This window comes from Lepidochelys olivacea (assembly GCF_965140295.1).
Source record: "Lepidochelys olivacea isolate rLepOli2 genome assembly, chromosome: 2".
Lineage (NCBI taxonomy): Eukaryota > Metazoa > Chordata > Testudines > Cheloniidae > Lepidochelys > Lepidochelys olivacea.
Window position 1 is genome coordinate 10,341,948 of NC_140412.1, and position 26,943 is coordinate 10,368,890.

The window sequence follows — 26,943 nt, forward strand, 5'->3', positions numbered from 1 at the left end:
AGGATTTGAGATTTTATTCTCCCTGTACCTTTTTGCAGCTGCAAATAAACTTTTCTGCTTCTCCACCCCGTTGTGATTATTGGGTGTAGCACACCGGGTAACGAACCAACTCAAGCTGTTGTTCAGCCTCTCGGCACTGGGTGCTGGCAACAACCTCCTGAGGTCCCTTCCAACCCTGATATTCTATGACTCTATGTATGAAAATGTGTACCCTCAACGACACTTACAGGCAGCATATCTGTAGTGATCATGGCGCACAACAACTCTGTTAGTTTTTCCTCACGTTGTGCGTTGCATTTTCTTGACCTGCCAGAAACAAACGCGGTTAGCATTGTTTGATTTTTGCCTTCTTTTTCACATGAAACAGAGCGATGTTTCGTCATCAAATGGTCCAGCATTGCTCTGGTGCTGTTTGCATACCTCAGCTCTGTATGACACGCTGTACATTTAATGGTGTCTTCTGCTATTTTTGTGAGGTAATTCCAGGCATAACTCCTTTTTGATCGCTCCGTCTTCACTAGACAGAACAGTAGTCACCAAAAATCGTGATAACTTACTAGACGCTACCACAGTGTGATGGGGGGACGGGCAGGGGACCGGACACAGACACGGGTAAGGGCGCGGGCCGGGGCCAGGAGCAGTCACAGAGCTTTTCCAGTGGCCCCAAGCGAGCTCTCAGCCTCCCCCGTGCCCTGGCTGGGGCCATGGCGGCGGGGGGGCGGCTGAGAGCAGCGAGCACGGGCACGGTCTTGCCCCGAAGACCAGGGGCTGGAGACTCGTTTCCCCATGGTAACGCCCTTGTAAGCTCTCTGAAGCAGGGACTTTGCTTTGTGTCTGTACAACACCAGGCACGGGGGGGGGGGGGGGTGTCCGGGTCTGTTTACCGGGGCTCAGGACACAAACGACAGCCACGCCTCAGCCGCTGGCTCCAGCCAAACCACCAGGTAACCCAGCAGCCTCGGCGTCCCCCCGCCCACCTCTCTCAGCCCCTGGGAGGGCTCTCACACCTCCTCCCCTCCCCCCGCCTTGCCGGTAGCCTCGTTCTCAGGAGCAACGGCAGGGGGAAGACCGCGAAAGAGTCGGGGCCGGCAGGCGCATGCGCCGTTTTGCCGCTCTCCTGGGCCGGGCGAGGCTCTGGGCTGCCGTTGGCGTCAGTTCCGCTCCTCCCCCATTTCTGGGAGCCGGGCCGGAGGAGGAGGCGGAGTCGGTTCCTGCTGGGGCTGTGAGTGTCCGCGGCCCGCGTCGCGTTACCCGCCCCCTCCCTCCCCATCCCGGGCGGGGGGATTTGAATTGACGCCCGGTCCCGCGGCGGAGCCTGCGCTGTGAGTGTGGACGGGACTGGTCGAGGGGGTGTGCGCCCGGGTGGGCTTCTGCTGGGGGCGCCAAGCGGCAGCTGCCCTCCGTTCATACCTAGGGAGTCCTGTCCCCCGAGATGCCCCCCAGCTGGGGCCTCCACCCTTTTCCTTGGGCTCCCCCTCCTCGGTGCCCTGTCCCCCGGGATTGCCCTTAACCGGGCCCCTGCCCTTTTCCTTGGGCCCCCTTTCCTTGGTGCATGGTCCCCTGGACCCCCCCCCCCCAACTGGGTTCTTTGCCCTTTTCCTGTTGCCCCCCCTTCCTTGGTGCCCTGTCCCATGCTCCCTTCTGCCCTTTTCCTGGTGCTCTCCCTTTCTCAGCGCCCTGTCCCCCGCCAGCTGTGATCCCTGCCCTTTCCCTGGTGCCCCCCACCCTTGGTGCCCTGTTCCCTGGGGTCGCTCCTAACCAGAACCCCTGCCCTTTCTTGGGTGCCCTCCTTCTCCCAACTTAAGCAGCCTGCCTTTTCCCTGGTGCCCTCCTCTCCAGGTGCCTGGGCCCTGCCATTTCCTGCACTGTACCCCTCTTCCCATTGCTCCTTCTTGCCCTGCCCTCAGTTGCTTCCTGTTGGACTTCCATCATCCCCCACTCCTCCCACCATAGTTTCCCTGGACAGCAGTGGTTCTGGTCCCCTGGGGTTTATCTGTTAGAGCGTTGTACAGTGGGAACAGCCTTTTCAGACAGCTGTAGTCCCTCCTGAATCTGAGCCACTGTGAAAAAGTGAAATTGGCTGGTCTATTTTGTTGCCCAAGCTGAAGGCAAATGTGACAAGTAAAGAGCATAAAGGGTGAAAACTAAACTACAGATGTAAACATTTCCCTGCCTGAATAACTCAAGGAAACCCCGCCCAGCTTGGCAGTTGTTTCAAACTTAGTTTGAGTACTGGTTTGTAGAATAAATAAACAAATCATCTTTCCCTACACCACTTGTACTTTTGAGCTGCATGTTGGTATCGGTTATTCGCTTGCCCTGGCCCCCCTTCTAAAAATTCACAGGTGGATGACAACTTCTGCTTGGTTTGAATTTAAAGCTCAGCAAGAATGGGGGGTGTCAATGTTAGACAGTTCAGCTGAGAGAGAAGTTGAAGTGTTTATGTAAAAAGGAAAAAGTAATAAGCTGTCTTGCCCACCTAACAAAATGTATAAACTATCATAAAGGTCAAATGGCTCCTGCGTCTAAAACACTGCTGTTCTGCACCTTGTGGAACCATTTATCACTGTGCAAAGTAGGTGTAAAATTCTGTCATTCTGATTTGGAAATGTTTTACACCCACTTTGCACAGTGATAAATGGTTCCACAAGAAGAAAAGGAGTACTTGTGGCACCTTAGAGACTAACCAATTTATTTGAGCATAAGCTTTCGTGAGCCAGAGCTCACTTCATCGGATGCATACTGTGGAAACTGCAGAAGACATTATATACACAGAGACCATGAAACAATACCTACTCCCACCCCACTCTCCTGCTGGTAATAGCCCATCCAAAATGACCACTCTCTTTACAATGTGTATGATAATCAAGGTGGGCCATTTCCAGCACAAATCCAGGTTTTCTCACCCCCCACCTTGATTATCATACACATTGTAAAGAGAGTGGTCACTTTGGATGGGCTATTACCAGCAGGAGAGTGAGTTTGTGTGTGAGGTCTCCCAACGCTCCTGGTAATCCACCTCTATGAGGGGATTAGCTCCGAGCACTGGGAGTGTGGCTCCCAGCGCTCAGAGCCTGTCTACGCTAGTGCTTTAAAGTGCTCAGGCTTTCTGCACTCGGGGGTGGTTTTTCACACCCCTGAGCCAGCAAGTTAGAGAACTATACAATGTAAGTGTAGACAAGCCCTTAGTTGTCAAGCAAGGAATACTATACCAGGGTCTTTGGCATGGTCTACACTAGGAAATTAGATTTATATAACTGTCTCTCAGGGGTATGAAAAAGCCACACCCCTGAACGATGAGGTTAAATCAACCTAACCACCACTGCAGACGGTGCTAGGTCCGTGGGAAAATTTTCCCATCAACCTAATTACTGCCTCTCGGGAAGGTGGATTATCTACATGGATGGTAGAAGCCCTCCCCGTCGACTCACTGAAGTGCTACAGTGGCACAGGTGTAGTGTTTTAAGTGCAGACAAGCCCTTAAAACTCTGCTCTGAATGGGGTATACTGTGATAAGGGACAGTATTAGTGCTGTCCAGTAACAGTTAACATAAACTGACCTCATAATGATATTTAACAGGGAGCCAGTATAACTTTCTCAAAATAGAATCACAGGGTTGGAAAGGACCTCAGGAGGTCATCTAGTCTAACCCCCTGCTCAAAGCAGGACCAATCCCCCATAGTTGCCTTAGATCCCTAAATGGCCCCCTCAAGGATTGAACTCACAACCCTGGGTTTAGCAGGCCAGTACTCAAACCACTGAGCTTTCCCTCCCCTCTAATAATTTGCTTGAGTACATAAACTTAACATTTGGGTGTTTTATTAGGTAATAATACAAAGATTTTTTTTTTTCTCGAGCGTATGTTGTGGTTGCAGCCCCAGGTCCTACCTGGATTTGGAATAAGAAAGAATAGCCATATTAGGTCAGACCAATGGGCCATCTAGCCCAGTATGTTGTCTTCAACAGTACTGGAACTTCATGGAGAGTGTACAGAACAGGGCAAATTTGGAGAGCTCCATCCCTATCTTTCCCTGCTGGCTTCTGGCAGTTAGAAGTTTAGGGTTGCTGTGAGCATCTGGTTGTATTTCTGACCACCTTGGCTAATAGCCATTGATGGACCTATCCTCCATGAACTTACCTAGTTCTTTTCTGAACCCAGTTAAACTTTTGGCCATCACATCACCCCATGGCAATGAGTTCCACCGGTTAATTGTGCATAGTATGAAAAAGTACTTTCTTTTGTTTGAATTAAATCTGCTGCCTATTAATTTAATGGGGGTGACCCCTGCTTTTTGTATTATAGGAAAGGGTAAATGACACTTCTCTATTCACTTTTTCAACACCATTCATGATTTTTATAGACCTCTAGGTCATATCATATATAATGATTGAAAATAATTGCTGTGGGCGCTACTTCATTCTCTGACATAATTTGTGAGCATGAGTCTCCCCTCCACTTGCCCCCTTTCCAAGTTTTTAGGGCATGAACTTGTGAGGTGCTTCAGATCATCATCCCCTCTTGTGGGTGCTTAGTATTTGTCAGGAGATGCTGAGCACCTTTCAGGATCAAGAATTGAGTTTAGTAGTGACCAAGTTAAATTCCCTTCCCCCCTGCAAAACAAAGAAACAAACCCAGAGTGTTGCAGAAGTAACTAGATTAAAGTTAGAAGGCAGTAATTTTCCACTTTTTCACCCGAATGAATTTTTAGGATAACATAACTGTAGTCTCTAAAGGCATAGCTCTCTAAACAATGTTATTGTTTATAAGATCTGTTGACTGGAAATTTTGTAATCTGTATGATAAATTTCAGGATTAGGCTTCAAAGTGAGAGTGGCAGAGTGTCTCTGAGTCCATGTGAAGCGATGGAAATGGCTACAAATATGGTTGAGAGCTCTTTTGGTTTAGAATATCACCAGGTTCAATCATCATTGGGATTCGTGGGCTTTTATTGTCCAATTTTTAAGTTCTCAGTCATTTTGAGAACTTGTGCACTGTACAGCTGCAGTGAGGTATGCATATATTCCAGGCCAAGTGTCATAGACAATTGTGATATCAGACCTAACTCCATCAATCATCACCCTTACTGTACAGCAAACTTTCATGCAACGACCTCATTGGTTGTCTGAGGGAGACTGCACATATGGTGGATTACTTGGCCTAATTGCTACCCTTGTGTCACAGCATGGGCTTTCAGTAGTTGAATAAAATATCAAAGCTAAAACGTAATGTTTGAGTTCTAGAATAGTCTTTGTCATGTACTTGGGTTCTCCTGCACACTGTTACAGTAGTGCACAACTTTTTAATTGTTCTATACATACATGATCGGTGCCTCTTTTTGCTTTTCTTTGGCACTTGTAAGCTCTTTAGGCCAGGCCTGTGTCTTTGTATGTGTTTCAATAGTACTTAGCCCAAGGGAGCTCTAATCCTGGTGGGGGAAAGTAATATGAATATAAAATCAGTATTTCTCTTTAATTATTGCAGTGTTTCAACATGTCTTAAGGATACAGTTACACAAATTAGATATTAACAATGTTATGTAGGGTTTGCTTTGTAAATAAATTTAAGGGGCATTTTAGCCCTCATAGCTCCAAAAAGGAAGGTCTTTTATTTAAACTTTATGAATTCTTGAATGGTTATTTTCTTCCTTCTCTGGTTTTCATCACCTTCTATCTTGCCTCTTAATTTCTACATTGCCTTGCTTTATTTGTGAGCTCTCCAAGTCTTGTTTTTTATTACGTTTTTTAAAACAGTGCAATGGCTGCGCCAGCATGTCAAAGATTACCCCTTTTGTGTGTTCAGTTTATTTTTGGCAATAGACAGCATAAGTTTGCTGCAGAATTAGTAGAAAGAGGAAAGTAAAGCAGAGTATGGTCCCTCCTATAGTGGTGGTTTAATTTGTAGTGATGTGGAGATAAAACAGCAGTATCTGGAATGACTTTGAGAGAGTTTGTAACATACATATGTGATCTGGAAGTGTTCAGCATTAAAGTTTGTATTGGAGTCAGCCAGCACTCAGATAACAGAAAATGTGTGTGGCATAAAATAGGGACAGAAAGAAATAAAATTGTCAGATGTCGAGTATTATTAGGGTTAGAGTTTGCATTATTAAACTATTTTGCAGGGATTAGTATCTTTACCATTTCAAATTACGTTGGAATGAAACTTGTAAAGGAGGTGCTCAGTCAGGATACCAACTTTTTTTTTATTGCCCTAGGTTAATTTATCTTGCTTTTACCTACATTGAAATGTCTAAACTCTAATTATATCTTGTTGTATAATAAACGGTAAGATTTTTTCTTTGGAAAGAAGGTTGACAGTACTGGATATGATTCTTTTTCAAACCCCTGGAGCCATTTGTAATACATGACAGATCCTTTACCCTTTTTTCCTTTACCTTTGTCCCTTTCTCTACAGTTCTTTCATTTATTTCCTTAGAAATATAAAACACTAATGGCAGGATGGGGGAATGCAAAACATGTTTAGGTAGCACCATTCTTTTGCAGCAGATACAGCATTTTAGGAAAATCTGCTTTTAGAAATATTTCTGTATGTATTTTTGTCATTCTTGAAGTTGAGTTAAAAATTTGTTTAATATTGTCCATAGCTGACCTCTACTAACTTCTTTCCAGTCTTTGCTCCCTCAAACAACTAGCACGGTAGCTTATGGAATGGAAAACGGTTTTGAATAATGCATGTAATTGTTGCCAGTGGCAGTACTTCCATAAATAACACTTATTAATTTAGGCCCAGAGCCTGCAATCATTAATGCAAATGCCTTGTTTTATGTGAGTAATCTCTGTGTAGTCAATGGAACTACTCATATGCTTAATGTTAAGCATGTGCATAAGTGTTTGCAAGATTAGGCTCTAAATTAAACATAACCCATTAAGGGATAACAAACCAGGCAAGTGAGGTATAGGAAGGACAAGGATAACAACGATAGGTTGTACTTTAACCTCGTCTTATTTATGGATTTTTATTTCGGAATGGGGGTTTTAGCTCTGCTTTCTGTGACAAAGGGTTTTAGGGTTGAGACCGCAGGGTGCAGACTCGTTAGGTGTCTGCACCCTGACTTTTTTTTCCAAGTGCCATCCACTCCTCTGAAAATAATTAATATTTTTTCTTTTTATTAGACTATAATTGATGCATAATGAGCGTTCCTGACTACATGCAGTGTGCTGAGGACCATCAAACTCTCCTGGTTGTGGTCCAGCCAGTTGGGATTGTCCCTGAAGAAAACTTTTTTAGGATCTACAAACGAATTTCAACCGTGAGTCAGATTAATGTTCGTGACTCCCAGCGTGTGCTATATATCCGCTATAGACATCACTACCCTCCGGAAAACAATGAATGGGGGGATTTTCAGACACATCGGAAGGTTGTGGGGCTCATAATCATAACAGACTGTTCCTCTGCAAAGGATTGGCCCCAAACTTTTGAAAAATTCCACCTTCAGAAGGAAATATATGGTTCTACACTCTATGATTCCCGATTGTTTGTCTTTGGGCTTCAAGGAGAAGTTGCAGAGCAGCCCCGCACAGATGTGGCATTTTACCCTAGTTATGATGAGTGTGAAACTGTGGAGAAGAGAATAGAAGATTTTATTGAATCTCTCTTCATTGTACTGGAATCTAAACGTCTTGACAGGGCCACTGATAAATCTGGTGACAAGATCCCACTTCTGTGTGTCCCTTTTGAAAAAAAGGACTTTGTAGGTCTGGATACTGATAGTAGGTAAGTAGCTTATTTACAACCTAACAGGGCTTGAAAAATTTACCTGATGCTAGCTCAAGGACTAAGCCTATTCGTCCGCATAAAGAAATGCCTGTGGCACCAGTAACACCGCTTCCTCAAGGCTGTATCTTCTGTAATGTAAGGGAACTTACTTTATTTACTAGTGGACTATGTTTAATTTTCTTACCTTGTTAATTAACTTTCTATTCATATTTTTAAATTTAATTTGTAGGGCTCATCAAATAGTTATTAAAAAAGTAATTGAATAGGTTTGACAGATTCTACCTCTAGTTATTTTTGCTGAATGGAATTTGACTAGCTATAGAACTGGATGAATATTATAAATTAATGTATTAAATTGATCAATAAACTGGAGTAAAATTAATTTTACATATTTTGCTGTGTACTATCTTACTAACCCTATTTACTACATTCCTTGCTTTTGTCTTCCTGTCCTTACTGTCTTCCCTCCACTTCTTTTGCATTCCTATAATAAAACTATGGTCTATCTTTGTGAATTGTCTTCAGTATTTGTTTCCTCCTTCTCTTTCCCTCCTCTCATTTCTTTCTCTTTCTTACTTTGTGTTCTTTTCCCTATTCTCATATTTTCTCACTATTCCTTTCTTCTTCCACCCCAACCCTGAAACCTTTCTCTATACTTTACGTTTCGAACATCCCATCAATATTTCCCAGCCATCTCTATCCATGCCTTCCAGCCATAGTGTTTGAAAGTTTTACCAGACACCTGTTAGCTAGAGAAATAAACCAGCTAGCCAGAGACAGGTGTGAAAGAGCTTGGGTGTTTCACTGCTCAGGGGCAAAACCCAAATGAGATGCTAACCCCCACTCCTTCCAGCTGCTGGGGAAGGGGAGAGTGCTGAAACTCTTAACAGGGTACTTTAGCTGTTTTAGGGACTCTGTCGGTTACATCAACATTGTGCAGTTAGGGGTCTGATTAAATTTGTAGGCCACCACTAAATCTACTCTGGTGTACATGCTACAGGTTGCTACCTAGGGGGTGTGTGTCTCTGCTGCTTAGTTACTCTGCATCTCCCTCAACTTTCTGTTTGGTCCTAGAAGGGTTTAACTGTCTCATACTGAATGTGATTTGTCATGGTCAATATTGTCATGTAACTCAATTCTTCATACTGTGTACAGGTAGTAAAATTCTGTAAAGTAGACAAACCCATGTAGGCGATGCATTACTCAGCTGTAGACTGTTGATCTAGCTAGTGGTTCCCAAACTGGGGTTTGTAAAATGTTACAGTGAGTTCTCGGGCGGGAGAGCTGCCCCAGGGACCCCGTGCAGAATGCGGCCAGCAGCACGGAGCCCCTGGACTTCCAAGAGCTAAGCAGATCAAAGCAAGCATATCTATCACACTGAGAAGACTCCTTCAAGACTCCTTATAAGAAATGGAAAGGGAGGTGGATTTTTTTTGTTGTTTTTTTAAAATTTAAATCAGCAGCTAGTATTGTTCTTCATAATAATTTTAAAAACAAGTTTAAGCTTTGTTGTAATGTGTGTTCTTTGCCTGGACTGCTCAAGACCTGAATGCTTGTGTAGGAGAAACTCTTTGCGTTGGCTTCTTAAATACCTTCATGCTGTTTCACATCTGATACTCCTCGATGAAACACAAGCTACGAAAGTGAGCTCTTGGAAGAGTGTTGCTGTTTTCATAATGTAATAACAATACTGTAATGATAAATAATAGTGTGTAATAAGCCTGTCATAAAAACTAATTTTATATTTCTAAGTTCACTGCTTTTATAATTTATACTCGGGTAAAGGAGAAAATCCCTGGAAATATTCATTTTTAGGAGGGGGTTCGTGAGACTTGACATTTTAGTGAGAGGGGTTCACAGGTTGTTAAAGTTTGGGAACCACTGGTCTAGGCTGAACATAGTGACAAGGTCAGGGCAATAGAATTCCTATTTTTGAATAAAATAAAACTTCTTTAGGAGTATTGTCTAAAAACTTTCAACAGTATTTGTGGCGTTAATCACTTTAGAATAAAGTGACATGAGATGAAAACACCAAGGAGTCTGGTGGTACCTCGAAGACTAGCAGATTTATTTGGTCATAAGCTTTCGTGGGTAAAAAAGCTTATGCCCAAATAAATCTGTTAGTCTTTAAGGTGCCATCGGACTCCTTGGTGTTTTTGTGGATACAGACTAACACGGCTACCCCGCTGATACTTGACGTTAAATGAGCCCCTTTACACTGTGTGTAATGTAACAGAATACTTGTTTCCAAAAGTTAAAGGTGTTATGCCAAAATGGTTATTTACTAGAGGTGATTATAGTGCAGTCCCAGGGCCAAATGTGACCCATGAAATTCTAAAACGGTAGGGAACTCAAACAGCAATCAGTGCACGTTCCTTTCATCATAGGAAAGTGTAGATCCAAGCAGACATGCATTGTTGCATTTAGTTTTCATTTGTTACATATGCTTAAAACCGAAATAGTTGTTCTTGGCAAGTTGCCAATGGGACCTTCCATCCCAGCTCTGGTGTAGTACATGCTTTGGACACATTGGCTTACAGTTTTAGTGGTATCTTAGGTGCTCATATCGCCATGCTGAACCTGATGTAATACAGTAACTCTGCACTTAAAAGTTGTCCTGGCTAACATTGTTTCATTTATTAGGTTTCTGATCTATTAGAGAACATACTCGTTTAAAGTCACGCAGTTTTCCATTATAAGGTTGTTTGGCTCGCTCTGCCGGGCGTACCAGTCGGGGAGCTCGGTCGGGGCGTGGGGGGCATTCCAGCTGGGGAGTGGGCAAGCCCCCGACCCGGCTCCCCAGCAGGAGCCCCGGGTGGATGGAATGGGGCAAGACCCCACTCCTGCTCCCCAGTTGGAACACCGGGCGCGGTGGGGCAATTCTCCCCCCCCCCCCACCAACCCCGCTGTCCGGCAGGAACACTGGGTGGGCAGAGCGGGGCAAGCTGCCGCTCTCCCACCCCACTACGCCCCTGCCTCAACCAAGCTTCTCAGTCATCATTAGTGAGTACAGTATTAAATAGTTTACAATTATTTAAAAATTATACTGTATATGTATATTATGTCTTTTGTGTGGCGAAAAAGATTTCCCTGGAATCTAATCCCCCCATTTACATTAATTCTTTTGGGGAAATTGGATTCGCTTAACATTATTTTGCTTAAAGTAGCATTTTTCAGGAACGTAACTACAACGTTAAGCGAGGAGTTACTGTAGAGAGTAGCTTTTAAATTGGTTCAAGCAATGGGTGCCTTTTTAACTACAGTGTTTCTGCAGTTAGCATCACCATGTCGTTAAGAAGACAGTAAGTATTCCAACTTCTATCGTAAATCTTCAATTTAAAAATTATACTAGAAAGACTTGATAAACCATAATTTCCAAATTTTTTTTGTTCAGCGTTATTTTGCGCTGGCGTTTTTGATTCTGTTGTAAAACATCTGGATTATATTTAAATTGCACATGAAAGGTGTTTAAAAGCTTCCATTCAAATTAGCATTTTGGGTAATATTTTAGCAAAATAAGATATACTGAATAGCTGGAACCTGTGGTCACTTTCTTAGCAAAATTTTTCAGTTTCTTAGTAGAGCTGAGAAAGTTATAGTCCCAGAAAAGTTCAGTTATACCCCTTCGCATTGGAACCCTCCCACGCCCAGCCTCATTAATTCTTGTTTATATTTAAGTAAGATAAAGGCATTTTGTGTCTTTTTATTCTTTCACTGCTTGTGAAAGTGAAAGACTGACAGCCCTGGCTTGATCCAGAAATGATGTAATAAGTATACCTTTTGTGGGCTTCTTTGCACAGATCTTCCAGAGCACTTTGAACCTACCTTGTAATATTGCAGCTCTTGTAGGCTACTGTACAGAAACTCCAGACTATCACCTATGTATGAACTGGACTGAAACCATAACATCAATTTACACTTTTGAGTCAGAGTATTTGAACATAAATCTTCAAAGGTGAAATGCTAGTCCAGTTTCTTCTCACTATTTAGCTCACAATAAAACGTGTCTATAATGTAGCATGTTATGTTGTATAGTGCCTATAATTCACTAGCCAAATGGGAATCATTGTTTAAAGCTGTACATTGCAACTTTATCTTTTTTTTTTTTAAACTATAGGGAAAGATTTTTTTTTCTTTTCTCAATTTTGAGGGTATGCACGTGTGATGGTAGAGATTATGAGTTTAAATGATGAAAGACCAGACTAACTTTATTTGGATGGTGGAACAAACCATGAGACACTCTTCAGTACTTCCAGCTACTACAAACTGATGAAAGGTGGGAGGCAAAGATGGCCTCTTTACAGTGGTTGGGGTTTCTCTTCCCCCAAGTTAGAACTCCTTTTCTCCACTCTCATCTCTTTCTGTGGAGACAATGAGGTGTTCTAGCTTCATATAGTTTATATACTGTTAACTGCTGCTAGGGCCTGAATATTGCCCTGGCTTGATGCAAATGACTGCATTAGAATATCACCAAATATTGCACAGAGGGATTTGATGCCTCAGTGCACCTCTGATCGTTTGGTTACAGATTGTTGTTTAATCTGTGGGAAGTATATCTTTCCCTGCAACTCTCAAATTTGCAATTACAGTTGATAAGCCCTCACAGACGCCAACTCATCTGAAGGCTAGAGATATACCCCATATCAAATGAGCCGGGTTAGTATGTCCATGTAGAAAATATCTCAACTGAAATTAGTGAGTTACACATCACCAAGATGAAACACGCCAGGGTAATTTTTGGTCATACCATAATACCTATGTACGTTCAACTGAGAGAATATTTTAAACCCCTCAATTCAATTAGAAAAGGAGTATTTGTGGCACCTTAGAGACTAACCAATTTATTTGAGCATGAGCTTTCGTGAGCTACAGCTCACTTCATCGGATGCATACTGTGGAAACTGCAGAAGACATTATATATACAGAGACCATGAAACAATACTTCCTCCCACCCCACTCTCCTGCTGGTAATAGCTTATCTAAAGTGATCATCAAGTTGGGCCATTTCCAGCACAAATCCAGGTTTTCTCACCCTCCGCGCCCCCCCCCCCCAACTCACTCTCCTGCTGGTAATAGCCCATCTAAAGTGACCACTCTCTTTAAAATGTGTATGATAATCAATTAATATCCTTTCAGGCTAGCGCACTTCCCGTCAAAGACTGTGCGTTATAAGCTTGGACCACATTAACCTGCTGACTAGGAATAGATGGCTAGGATCAGTGCAGTCATGTTTCACTCACATTCATTATCAAGAAGTAATATTCGCTGCTGAGGTGGATGATTATTGTAACCGAACTGGCTGCCTAAATGCAGCTCTTACAAACTAGGGCAAGAGTCATTTCATGCTTTGTAGTCCAGAGACACTAGATGCTGTTGAGAGGAAGGCAGAGTTGAGATCTGTTTCTTCTAGCAGCTTACTTGTGTACCTGGTAGATGATACTGTTTCCCAGGTTCTATACTGAGAGTGGTGATATCAAGGGAACATTACAAGTAGGCTTGGCAGAATTGAATTTTTTTTAAAATAATTTCAGTGGATAAAATATGTTCTAAAATAAAGGGCTAAAAACTATCAATTTAAAATCTTCATAGTTGGGAAATTGTGGGGGAGTCAAATTATTTGACAGACATTGAGATTCAGAAAATTAGCTTTATAGTTGTTAAAATACAAATTGTCAACATCATGTCAAAATATACAAAGTAAATATCCTTAAGTCATACTCTGATATTTCTCAAGCAGCCTTTTTCTTAGTTTGCCTATTTATAAATTTAGATGATCATTGATGGAAATATTTTTTCATAGGTTTATGTGTATGGTAAAATCGATGTTTAGTGACATTTACTGATAAAAATCTAATCCTTCTAAGCCTAATTACAGTATTTGTGTTGGAGAATTAGCTTAAATGGTAAAATGCTTGCTTAGCAGATGAGAAGTAGGAAGCGGTGTGTAGTACTCTGATTGTTTTCAAGTCCTTGTATGAGACCATTTCTGTTGAAGTCATTCCCTCCTTGACCATTTCAGCCACCGCTGTTTGATAACTTTTTCTAGGTTTCCCTGGTTTTCAATTAAAAAAAAAAAAGCTAGTGTTTCTAGTCTGTTGGGCCCAGATTATTTTAATGTTTGTTATTCACATCAACTCAGTGTGGGCACTATTACATTGTTGACTTTGAACTAGTAAGACATCTACTTAACATGGGTCTTGCTCTCTCATCACCCAATATCCTATATAGATGTATTGCTTTTCTAATGTTAACATATAGTAGGTGGGATTTGTTCACTGCTCTTTGTCAAACTGTGTGAAATCTGAGTACATGTATATGTGCCTATTTAATTTTTTTCTGTTCTTGTATATTTCTAATTTTTGTTTTGTTCCTTTCTTTCTTTTTCTTTTTTTCCTCTCATACTGCCCTGTGAGTTTGTTGTTGGGTCTGAAAAGGTAGGCTGTGATAGATTATATTTAAAATTAGTTAGCTTTCATGTGCTGCCTTTCCATTCTGTCTTCATTACATAGTTGAGTGTTGCTTGTGTATGTTTTTCCAGTACAACTAAGAATTACCGCTGGACCGTTATTATCATGAGTTCACTTCTTTTAGCATATGGCAATTCTATTTGATGGCAGTGCTGGAATTTTTTTTTGTAGAATACACACAATTTGCTGAGATGGCTGCTGACCTCTGGAAACTGCTTTATTTTGTAAACTTCAAAGCCATGAAGCTACTGCCTGTGTTTGTTTTCAAAATTCAAAAGTTCTGTCAGTGATGGAAATTAAATGCTGTAGCTGGATTTTTAAAGGCTCAATAATGTTATGAACAGTGATATTTGTTGTTATGCATGCTAACCGGAATTGGGAATCGATTGAATTTGGTGGGAATTTTTTTTTTGGCAGCATTTTGCATGAAAACTTTGCCAATTCATTTTGCATGGTTTTTGAATCTTCAGGTTTGTTTTCTGATGTTCTGAAGAATCAGAAACTCCTCCAAACTTTTGCTAAATGGTTTGTGGTGAAATTTACTTCTAGTTTGGAATTTAATGATTCAACACTTTTGCCCATTCTGAATTTTGCACATAATTATGGCAGTCACCTTGGGCAATTTTAGCTGGAGAAATAGTGAAATAGGGGAGGAACAGAGCAATGCGTATAAAGTCAAATGCATGGCTGCAATATATATGCACCAGATGTACATGGGATCAGGTGGGGACGGAAGTGGCCAGGACTCTGCCTTCTGGTTTTATCACCAGAAGTGGCACAGAAGTATGTATTGTGTCCTGCACATGCAAGTTGATGAGGTGCTTGACGTTAAACCAGAAATGTGGACACCCAGAATAAGGTAAGCAAGTTTGATGAAGGCACTACAGTGGCTGTTAGTGTTAACTGTTTTAGTGTGTAGCAGACAAGCGTTCTGTTTTCCACTGGCACTCCACAGTGCTCCCAAAACAATACTGATTCTTACTTCTTAAGAGGATTTTGTTTCTTAAAAACATAAGAGCTACTGCATAAAGATGGAACTATATTTGAAAGCACATTGTAAGCCAGCCTTGCAGTAGTCAACCACATGTAACTCTAGTGCGTGGGGAACCTTCAAAGATTCAGGTTTGGAATGGTTATGTGAAGCTGTGGGGTATCGCACAAGACCATGTAGTCCTGTAAGTGACAACACCCTTTATGATTTGGGATAGGATTAGTGGACTTGCTACCACTGGCCAGTATTTTTGGTGGATGGGGTGCTTTTTCATCTGGTGTTTTCAGCAGTCACTGTCCATCAAAAATCTTGGATTGCATTATGGGGGAAAAGGAAGAGCAAGCAAGTACGGTGGCTCTCTACTCATGCCACTCCCTCTGAGAGAACGTAGAAAATGACTTCTGACCCCTGTCACTATGTGGGAATTGGCTTAGACCACAGGGAACCAGAACACTGGTGACTCATGATTAACCAACCAATGCATCTCTTCTTCCCCCCCACCCCGAAAGAAAAAAAAGAAAAGGTATAACCTCCTTATTATATTGTAAGATTTTGCACTAATTTCTTCATTTCAGGCCACATAGCATCACTAGCTGGGACAAATAATTTATTTCATGATTTATTTACACTGGAGGAAATCACCAAAAAAGTGATTTTTATTTTTTAGCAATAAATATAATATTATACATTTGATTACAGACTAGCATTTTTTCAGTCTAGTTCTGAATTAATGTTTTTACTGACCCTTTTTGTAGCTGGGTGACTTTAAAAATAAAACCAAACAAAAACCTCAAGCATCTGGTGAATTAAGTTTTATCTGTGTGTTGAGGGTGGATTTTGTTTACATGAATGTTTACCTTTTCACTTGGCAGAGACATTTGTGTAGTATTCAAGCACAAGTTGGAAAAACTGCACATTGTTGTAACCACTATAAAAATTGTTCACTTGGATAACTTAGTTCTTCATAAACAACAATGAATTATAAAGTTATTTAAAAATGGGTGTTTTTAATGGAGATGTCAGTTATTTTATATGAGCAGCATTTATTGATACCTGGGCTTTGCTGCAGGAAATGAATGTATTTATGTGTTGAATATATAAAACCACATGTCCCCAATGTAAATAATTTCCTAACGCAGTATATCTTGGGGAGGGAGTGTGAACCAGTTGATAGGGCGCTGCACTGGGACTCTGCAGACCTGGTTCTACTCCTGCTGCTGTCAATGACTGGCTGGGTGACTTTGGGCAACTAACGTCACCTCTCTGCTTCAATTTCTCACTCTGTAAATTGGGGGTAATGATACTTCTTTTGTAAAGAACTTTGAGATATATTCATGAGAAGTGATATTTAGGAGCTAAATATCAATCTGGAAAATATTAGTTATTGTGACTGTCTTCTGATCTTTGGGGTCTAGTACATTTATTTAAAATACATTTTTTGGCAGCATTTATTATTTTAAAGGCAGAACTAATATAGCCGTACACTGAGTGAATCACTTGCTCTTTATTTAATTTCATGTATAATCTTTGAAATCAAAGAACAAATGAGCAAATGGTAATGTCCAATGGAGCAAAATTTTATTATTTTTTTGCATCAGACTTATAAAACAAGTGAAAATGAGTCTGCTTAGCATAGTCCAGACAGCAGTAACTAGAAGCAACTTACTTTACATTTTCTTTTTTCATAAAACTATGCATTGCAATTAGCTGCATTTTTTATTTCTACTTTGTGTCTTAAAATTCATACATCTTTATTTTTAAACCATTCCTGCTAAAGTATTGATTGCTAGCACTTTGCTTTAAACTGAGAATTTGCATCTTTTGTGAAGCGTAGCTTTAATATAGTTCTCTGTTAAAAGATATTTTGTCTATCCTTCAAATTCAGCAAAAGTTTGGATTCCTGGCTGTAACACCAACATTTGAAAAGCAACTATTGTCGAATTATTGGTCATGACAGCTTGATATATTGGTTAATATGGGAGAGAAGTACTCGGATGAAAATGAATTAAAAAGTAAACTTTCTAATTAAGAGAAACTACAGATCATAATTTGAAAGAAAAAGTAATGCCAAGTGTCCTTCATTCTAAGGAATGTGTTACTGAGGTAGAGATAGGTTGGAGATATTACAAACAAAACTAAAATAGCAATGATTAGATAGTCTTACGTTTTTATTCCAAAAATATGGGTACTAGCAAAATTCTTCTAATCTCTCCTCTCCTCTGCTCTCAGTCCCAATTATAATTTGTTTATATCACAGCAGACAATACTAAATATTAGAATGAGACATATTTCCACAGAATCTGAAAAATTCTGAACCTGTGCTGAAATCTGGTTAAAACTTGACATAGTCTTGCACCTCATAGTGAGAGGCAGCCTTAGCTTTCACTCAAAAATTTCTTCCTGTTTCCTTTTGTTTCAGCCATCTTTATAAAGTATACATTTAATGGAAATTTAAAAAGGGTAATGCAAGTGCTGCAGTTTCCTTGACAGCTGTGGGACAAAATGGGTAAGGTCTTTGGATTCAGTCCCACTACTTGTCCCTCTCATCACCCCAGTCATGGATCCGATGTGATGTGTATGAGGGGCTTTTAAGAAGATTGGATAGTGGGGAGAGGTCATTTCCAGTCTTTCTGGATGGGCAGTAGCAACAGAAGGCATATTTTCTTATCTCACTGTGTGATGTCCTCTGCTGCTACTTCTGCGACAGTAATATTAGCTTTGGTTGGTTACCTGTCTGGTTCTCCCATAGACATCTCTGCCACTTTCTTCCATATTACCCCTTAAAGTCCATTTCTTCCCAGATACTTGCTAAAAATGGCAAAATTCTGATGGTTAGGTTAAGGGGCTGTCCTTTATGTGCAATTGTCAAGGTTCCTTCCCCACTCTGAACTCTAGGGTACTGATATGGGGACCTGCATGAAAGACCCCCTAAGCTTATTCTTACCAGCTTAGGTTTAACACTGCCCCCACCAAAGTGTTACACAAAGAACAGGGGAAATGCTCACTTGGAAATGTCTCTCCTCCCCCCCTCCCCCCCAAATATCCCTCCAAGCACTACACCCCCTTTCCTGGGGAAGGCTTGATGATAAAATTCCTCACCAATTTGCATAGGTGAACACAGACCCAAACCCTTGGATCTTAAGAACAATGAAAAGCAATCGGGTTCTAAAAAGAAGAATTTTAATTAAAGAAAAAGTAAAAGAATCACCTCTGTAAAATCAGGATGGTAAATACCTTACAGGGTAATCAGATTCAAAACACGGAGAATCCCTCTAGGCAAAACCTTAAGTTACAAAAAGATACAAAAACAGGAATATACATTCCATTCAGCACAACTTATTTTATCAGCCATTTAAACGAAACAGAATCTAACGCATATCTAACTAGATGGCTTACTGACTTTTTACAGGAGTTCTGACCTGCATTCCTGCTCTGGTCCCGGCAAAAGCATCACACAGACCCTTTGTCCCGTGTCCGCCCCCCCCTCCCCCCAGCGAGGTTATCTTAGCTTAGGTGCTAGCGAGGTTATCTTAGCTTCTTAACCCTTTACAGGTGAAAGGGTTTTTCTTCTGGCCAGGAGGACTTTAAAGGTGTTTACCCTTTATATTTATGACAGCAATGTATATATATTTTTAAAGTATAGCAATATACATATTTTGATCCCCTCTCCCCCAACACTCAAATTTTCCTTAGGGCAAAAAAAAAAAGTTATTTCCATTTGTTTATCATTGCCCTAGCCACTTAGCTTGCATATCTTGTCCCACTCCCCTTCTCATTTATTTGTCACTTTAGATTGCATGCTCATTGTGGCAAGAAGACTGTTTGTGTAGTGCCTAGCGAAGTGGCACCCTGTACCTGATTAGGGGTTTCTGGGCGCTACTGCACTAGAAAAAATGATTACATTTCACTGTTTCAGCTGCTGCACCCAGCTACTGTTGCAGGGTTTGAGGCCTCTACCTACAGAAAAGGTCAGCATTAGAAAAATGTAATGTGAATACATTTTACTTTGATAAAATAATAAAAAAAAAAGTCAGTTCATGGGTTTAGATGTTAAGTTCTGTTTTTTAAAATGTTGTCATGAATTGAATTTAGTCACAACAAATGCAATTGCTGCTGTTAGAGGCATCAATCTCTGCTATTATCATGTTTCCACAGAATTTTACTTTGAGTTTTCCCATTTTTTCGTAAGGAGGTGTACCAGTTCATATGAAGTGCTCTGTAAATTTTCCTGAGGTCCCTATTACACTCTTTCAAATTCTTTAGGGCAGTGGTTCTCAAACTTTTTTTTTTCCTGCGGACCACTTGAAAATTGCTGAGGGTCTTGGTGGACAACTTAATGATCTTTCCAAATGTTGTTTGTACTGTTAGGTAACTATTGTATAGCACTTTGCATAAAAGCGCTATATAAAAAAACCTTAATTTATTTTTCTACAAATAAAAGTGCACAACTCATATTTTTAATATCCGTAGTCTTACCTTTCTAATGTGATTGATTGTGTCCTCTCGCTGGGGCTGGGGAGGAGTGAAGGGGGTCTCCCCCGCAGCTGCAGACCTGGAGCTGGGGAAGGTTGCCTTTTTCTCTGGCTGCCGCAGCCCTGCACATCCCAAATTTCCCCCCCCAACTCCTCTTCTCACCCCACTGCCTCCTGTTGCCTCTTATCTCAAGGCCACTACCTCACCTTACATGTGAGTCTCCTCCAGAGTCAAGGCACCTAATTAGTGAAGCCACACCTGTGTGGCTCCACTAATTAGGTGGGTGGCCCTTCATTCTCTCATGTGCGGCTGTCCAAGCATGCACCTTAGAGGGAACTATCTCCAGAGCACCTGAATGGAGCTGCGGACCACAGTTTGAGAATCTCTGCTTTAGGGTTAGTCCATATATACTCTGTAAATCTTAGCTGAAATTTATAGGATTCCTTCTAACTTAAATTGGATTCTGAAATGAAAACTTTGTTACTGTTTAATTTTTAGATGGTAAGGTTGGATTATTTATATGAAAGGAGATGCCACAAGTACACCTTTTCTTTTTGCAAATACAGACTAACACGGTTGTTACTCTGAAACCTGTTAACTGAACTTGGGGTTGATGGTTATTTCTTTTAGTTGTTAAGTAAAAGAGTGGTCTTCAGGGAAGAGAAGGCCAGACCTACAAATCAGATGTCTTTTGGGAAACATTTATATGGATCATCAAAGATTTCATAGTGCTGTATAAACAATAATTATTTCAACATGCCTATATGGTAGGTAAATGGTGTTATCCCTGTTTAATAGTTCAAAATACTCAGCCTCTCTACCTCAGTAACTTGCCCAAGTTCTCACAGCATGTCAGTGGCAGATCTGGGATTATTATTCAGGAGTTCCATTTTTGTACTCATCCGTGCTGCCTCTCAGTGATCCAGAAAGTAGTGAATCTAACTAGAGAATAAGCAACCCTGGATTTACTACTTACTCATTGATAGGAAGGGACTGAGAATATGAATAGTAGTTACAAGATGCTTGAATTAAAAATAATAAAGAATAACAGCCTTGGATTTTAAGAAAACAAATGTATGCATATTAAGAAAGATAATGGAGGAGGTGGCAATATAGAATGGGAAAATATATTAAATCCATCAGTGTGGAAGAAAATTGGAGCACTATGAAGGATATGACAAAGATTAACGGGTCTGAAAAATGGAAAGTATCAGGAACAGCTGATGAGCTTTCAAGAAAGGCTGTTCACAGATCAGAAAGTGTAAAATAAATCTCTGCTGGCACTGAACATGGAGAAGTGGGAGGCATCCAAAAAAAAAGCTGCTCTGCAGGGTAGATAAAAATCAATGATTTTTTTAAATTAAAAAAAATCAATTTTTTTAATAAAATGCTTTTTGAGGAAAAACTTATTTAAGATGTATCTTAATTAAAACTATTATAGCTCAAAGATATTTCATTGTGGATTATTAATTCTAATTCTACAGTATGAGAATAGATTTATGTAATGTTTAAGAAAAGTTTTGTAAATGAGTCCCAACAGTTCATGGATTAGGGATCAAATTTTATGGGGTTCCAGGGGCTTCTGTATAGATTAACCTACATAATCTTTCTATCCACCCAATGGAACGCAGTGCTCAGTCTAGAAGATACCATCAGAGATGCTTAGCTTTGCAATTCTCAGACTGTGGATTATCTCCCCAGAGATAACATGCTTGTTAACAGCAAAAATGTTTTTAAATAAATATGTAGAGGTGAGAAATAAGACTTCAACCCTGTTTTCCCTCTGCAAATTTGTGTACACAAAGTCAATCCCTTACCTCTCTAAAAGTGCAAAGTTTTAAAAAGTTCAGTGAATAGAAGATTGTTGAGGGCGAAATAGATCTGGACAAAGAGAAGAAGTCTGGAAATGTGAGAAGGGAGGGACAGGCAATAGAAACAAAAGTGAAACTGTTTGAGCAGCATATTCCAGAAGTCTTGAAGTCTTTCTGAGTGTAGCCTTCACTGATTTGAGGTCTACCATACAATTCTCTCACTAGAAGGGAAAACCTATCATGGCAGCAGGCCGTAAAAGAATCCCAGTTTGGGAATAAGAACCAGTCAAGAAATATGTTTGCTGATGTTCTGAACAAAGTCACATGAATGAACTGGTGGAAGTCACTTAAGCACTTGGATTCAGAGACTGTTGAAGTGATGATCTCACTTTTAACAGCAGTAGCTTCTTCTGCCAGTGTAGAAAGTTATTTTCTTCCTTTGGACTAATTCATTCCAAACTGAGAAATCGCTTAGGACCTGAAAAAGCAGGAAAGCTTGTTTTTCTTTTCCTGATTATGAACAAACAGGAAAATGAAGGTGAAGACAACTGAGTTTAGCTACAGAAGCCAATATTTTAAGTTTCTCATGTTGACCTGGCTGACATAGTCGATTGAATTTGTGTTTTTTAAAAAAAAAGTTAACTATTTTAGTTAAAAGCAGTTTTAACAAAAACCTGATTTTAAAAAACTTGAACGTTTAACTAAATTCAAAAATTCATATGCTTGTTTTGTTAAAATATATGTTTGCTGCTGAAGAAAAAAATCCAGAATATATAACGTTGTTTTAGTTAAATAAAACAATTTAAATGTCTGTCTGGTGGTGATCTCCTCCTAATACAGCATGGCAAGAAAATCCTCCAAATGTTAATGATTAACCTGTTGAATTGGATATTGGGATATAGCTGTAAAACTCGTCTGAAAAGTTTTCAAAATAAGTCACTTAAAAATGTACAGTGTGTACCTTCTAAAAATGAAACCTCCACCTATCTGAGTTGTGAAGATATATTAAGATAACAGCCAACAAGAATGCACTTTTGTCATAAATATAAAGGGAAGGGTAAACCCCTTTGAAACCCACTCTGAACTCTAGGGTACAGATGTGGGGACCTGCATGAAAAAAACCTCCTAAGCTTATCTTTACCAGCTTAGGTCAAAACTTCCCCAAGGTACAAAATATTCCCCCCGTTGTCCTTGGACTGGCCGTTACCACCACCAAACTAATACTGGTTACTGGGGAAGAGCTGTTTGGACGCGTCTTTCCCCCCAAAAATACTTCCCAAAACCCTGCACCCCACTTCCTGGACAAGGTTTGGTAAAAAGCCTCACCAATTTGCCGAGGTGACTACAGACCCAGACCCTTGGATCTTAAGAACAATGAACAATCCTCCCAACACTTGCACCCCCCCTTTCCTGGGAAATGTTGGATAAAAAGCCTCACCAATTTGCATAGGTGACCACAGACCCAAACCCTTGGATCTGAGAACAATGAAAAAGCATTCAGTTTTTTACAAGAAGACTTTTAATAAAAAATAGAAGTAAATAGAAATAAAGAAATCCCCCCTGTAAAATCAGGATGGTAGATATCTTACAGGGTAATTAGATTCAAAAACATAGAGAACCCCTCTAGGCAAAACCTTAAGTTACAAAAAAGATACACAGACAGAAATAGTTATTCTATTCAGCACAATTCTTTTCTCAGCCATTTAAAGAAATCATAATCTAACACATACCTAGCTAGATTACTTACTAAAAGTTCTAAGACTCCATTCCTGTTCTGTCCCTGGCAAGAGCAGCATACAGACAGACCCAGACCCTTTGTTTCTCTCCCTCCTCCCCGCTTTTGAAAGTATCTTGTCTCCTCATTGGTCATTTTGGTCAGGTGCCAGCGAGGTTACCTTTAGCTTCTTAACCCTTTACAGGTGAGAGGAGCTTTCCCCTGGCCAGGAGGGATTTCAAAGGGGTTTACCCTTCCCTTTATATTTATGACACGCCCCCCAAATCTCAGCTAGGGTGAAACACTGGCTGGGATTTCTTCCTGGAGCTCTAGGAAAAACAGAGTTAATAAGACACATGCATCTCTAAATATACTACCAAGTACATAAAGACTAACAATATTGTCCACATCTCAAGGACGATTTTAACCAGTTGATTCTGGGAAACTTTCACGGGAGAGTGCATCAGCCACTTTGTTAGAAGCTCCTGAGATGTGTTGGATGTCGAAATCAAAATCTTGGAGAGCTAAACTCCCCTGAAGAAGTTTTTTGTTAGTTTCTTTGACGGTGTGAAGCCACTTTAGTGCAGCATGGTCGGTTTGCAGGTGGAAACGCCGTCCCCAAACATATGGGCGTAGCTTTTCCAGAGCGTAGACAATGGCATAACATTCTTTTTCAGTGACTGACCAGTTGCTTTCCCTCTCAGACAGTTTTTTGCTGAGAAACACTACAGGGTGGAATTCTTGATCAGGTCCTTTCTGCATTAAAACTGCTCCCACACCACGCTCGGATGCCTCTGTGGTTACTAGGAACGGTTTGTCAAAGTCTGGGGCCCTTAGTACAGGGTCAGACATGAGTGTCGCTTTAAGCTTGTTAAAGGCCTTCTGACACTTTCCGGTCCACTGAACAGCATTTGGCTGTTTCTTTTTGGTTAGGTCTGTCAGTGGGGCAGCGATTTGGCTGTAGTGCGGTACAAATCGTCTGTAATAACCGGCCAAGCCTAAGAAGGATTGAACCTGTTTCTTTGACTTTGGGACAGGCCACTTTTGGATAGCATCCACTTTGGCCTGTAGGGGGCTGATAGTTCCTTGACCCACCTGGTGTCCAAGGTAAGTCACTCTGTTTAGGCCTATTTGAGACTTCTTAGCCTTAACAGTTAGTCCTGCCTCCCTTATGCGCTCAAGGACTTTTTATAGATGTTCCAGGTGGTCTGCCCAGGAATCCGAAAATATGGCCACGTCGTCAAGGTAGGCGACTGCATATTCTCCTAATCCCGCTAGGAGACCATCTACAAGTCTTTGGAAAGTGGCGGGTGCATTTCGCAGCCCGAAAGGGAGTACATTAAATTCATACAGCCCGAGATGTGTGATGAAGGCTGACCTTTCCTTGGCAGATTCATCTAGCGGTACCTGCCAGTACCCCTTGGTTAAGTCCAAGGTAGAGATGAACTGGGCCCGTCCCAGTTTCTCTAATAGTTCATCTGTGCGTGGCATTGGATAGTTGTCTGGGCGAGTTACAGCATTTAGCTTACGGTAGTCCACGCAAAAACGTATTTCCCCATCTGGTTTGGGAACTAGAACCACTGGAGATGCCCATGCACTTTCAGAGGGGCGGATTACACCCATCTGTAACATATCCTGGATCTCCCGTTCTATAGCAGTTTTAGCTTGAGGAGACACCCGGTAAGGTTGAACCCTAATTGGGTGAGCATTACCTGTGTCAATGGAGTGGTATGCCCGTTCAGTCAGTCCTGGGGTGGCTGAGAACGTTGGCGCGTAGCTAGTGCACAGCTCCTGGATCTGCTGTCGCTGCATACGCCCAAGGGTCATGGAGAGGTTCACCTCTTTCACACCACCACCACATTTCCCTTCACATTACCTTGGGGCCACTCAGCGTCGTCTCCTCCCTGGGCTTAAACTGACAAACCTTTAATTCTCTGGAATAAAAGGGCTTTAGAGAATTAATATGGTACACCTTAGGCTTCCGGTTGGAGGTGGGGAATGCTATGAGATAATTAACAGCTCCCAGGCACTCCTGGACCATGAATGGCCCTTCCCACGATGCTTCCATTTTATGGGCCTGGAGCGCCTTTAAGACCATGACCTGGTCTCCTACTTTGAAGGAACGCTCTCTGGCATGTTTATCATACCAGGCTTTTTGCTCTTTTTGAGCATCCTGTAAGTTTTCTTTAGCAAGGGCTAAAGAGGTTTGGAGGGTGTTTTGTAGGTTGGTTACAAAGTCCAGAATATTAGTTCCTGGAGAAGGTGTAAATCCCTCCCATTGCTGCTTTACCAACTGCAATGGCCCCTTAACCTCATGGCCATATACAAGTTCAAATGGGGGAAACCCTAAACTGGGATGTGGTACAGCTCTGTAGGCAAAGAGCAACTGCTGTAACACTAGGTCCCAATCATTGGAGTGCTCATTTACAAATTTACGTATCATGGCCCCCAAAGTTCCATTAAACTTCTCCACCATGCCATTTGTTTGATGGTGGTAAGGAGTGGCAACCAAGTGATTTACCCCATGAGCTTCCCAAAGGTTTTTCATAGTTCCTGCCAGGAAATTAGTCCCTGCATCTGTGAGGATGTCGGAGGGCCAACCTACCCTGGCAAAAATGTCTGCTAGTGCCTGGTGCACACTTTTAGCCCTGGTGTTGCTTAGAGCTACTGCTTCCGGCCATCGGGTGGCAAAATCCATGAAAGTCAGTATGTACTGCTTTCCTCTGGGTGTCTTTTTCGGAAAAGGACCCAGAATATCCACAGCTACTCGCTGAAATGGAACTTCAATGATGGGGAGTGGCTGGAGAGGGGTTTTGACCTGGTCTTGGGGTTTTCCCACTCTTTGGCACACCTCACAAGACTGGACATAGGTAGAAACATCCTTGCCCATTCCCTCCCAGTGGAATGACCCCCCCAAACGGTCTTTGGTCCTGTTCACCCCAGCATGGCCACTAGGGTGATCATGGGCTAAGCTCAAGAGCTTGGCCCGGTATTTAGTTGGAACTACCAACTGTCTCTGAGGATGCCAGTCTTCCTGGTGTCCACCAGAAAGAGTTTCCTTGTATAAAAGTTCTCTTTCTACAACAAACCTGGATCGATTAGAAGAGCTGAGAGGCGGTGGGTTGCTCCGTGCCGCCGTCCACGCTCTCTGGAGGCTTTCATCTGCTTTCTGTTCGGTCTGGAACTGTTCCCTTGATGCTGGAGACATCAGTCCCTCATTGGATTGGGGACCTAGGCTTGGTCCCTCTGGAAGCGATATAAGGGATGGAGCTGTTTCTGTTGACTGTGAACCGCTCTCCGCTGGTGCACTATGTTGGGATTCAGGCTCCGGCTGAGCCTCTTGTGTAGAGTTATCGGCTGTTGCCAGTTCAGGTTCGGTGGGGCCCTCTGGTGTTGAGGTTGCAAGTACTGGATTCAGTGCTGGCACGGGGTCTGGTGTTGGTTGTTCGGCTGGTTCCGGTTCTGGGACTGGTTCCGTCTGGGTGTCTGGGACTGGATCCACTACTGCTGTTGCAGACATTGGCCTGGGGTCCAGGTCCATCACCTCTGACTGGGTCCTGATAGAAGTTTCGGGAACAGAGCTAGGCCTCACGGCTTGTTTAGCCTGGCTGCGGGTGACCATTCCCACCCTCTTGGCCTGCTTCACATGATTGGCTAAGTCTTCCCCCAACAGCATGGGGATGGGATAATCATCATAGACTGCAAAAGTCCACATTCCTGACCAGCCCTTGTACTGGACAGGCAACTT

The 26,943-nt window shown here is 41.7% G+C and overlaps 1 protein-coding gene across 2 annotated transcripts in view; it reads left to right on the forward strand.

The window, feature by feature from the left end:
- The first annotated feature begins 1,136 nt into the window (after positions 1-1,136).
- The window catches only part of TRAPPC9 (trafficking protein particle complex subunit 9), an 832,591-nt gene continuing 806,784 nt past the window's right edge, over positions 1,137-26,943 (forward strand). Inside the window, exons 1-2 of one of the 2 annotated variants that reach the window (XM_084622016.1) lie at positions 1,137-1,222; positions 7,136-7,736. In XM_084622016.1, the coding sequence (XP_084478142.1) occupies positions 7,153-7,736 (584 nt within the window). In that variant the 5' untranslated portion in view covers positions 1,137-1,222; positions 7,136-7,152. Of the gene's footprint in view, positions 1,323-7,135; positions 7,737-26,943 lie in introns of both variants that reach the window. The other variant, XM_084622015.1, reaches the window with a different exon arrangement.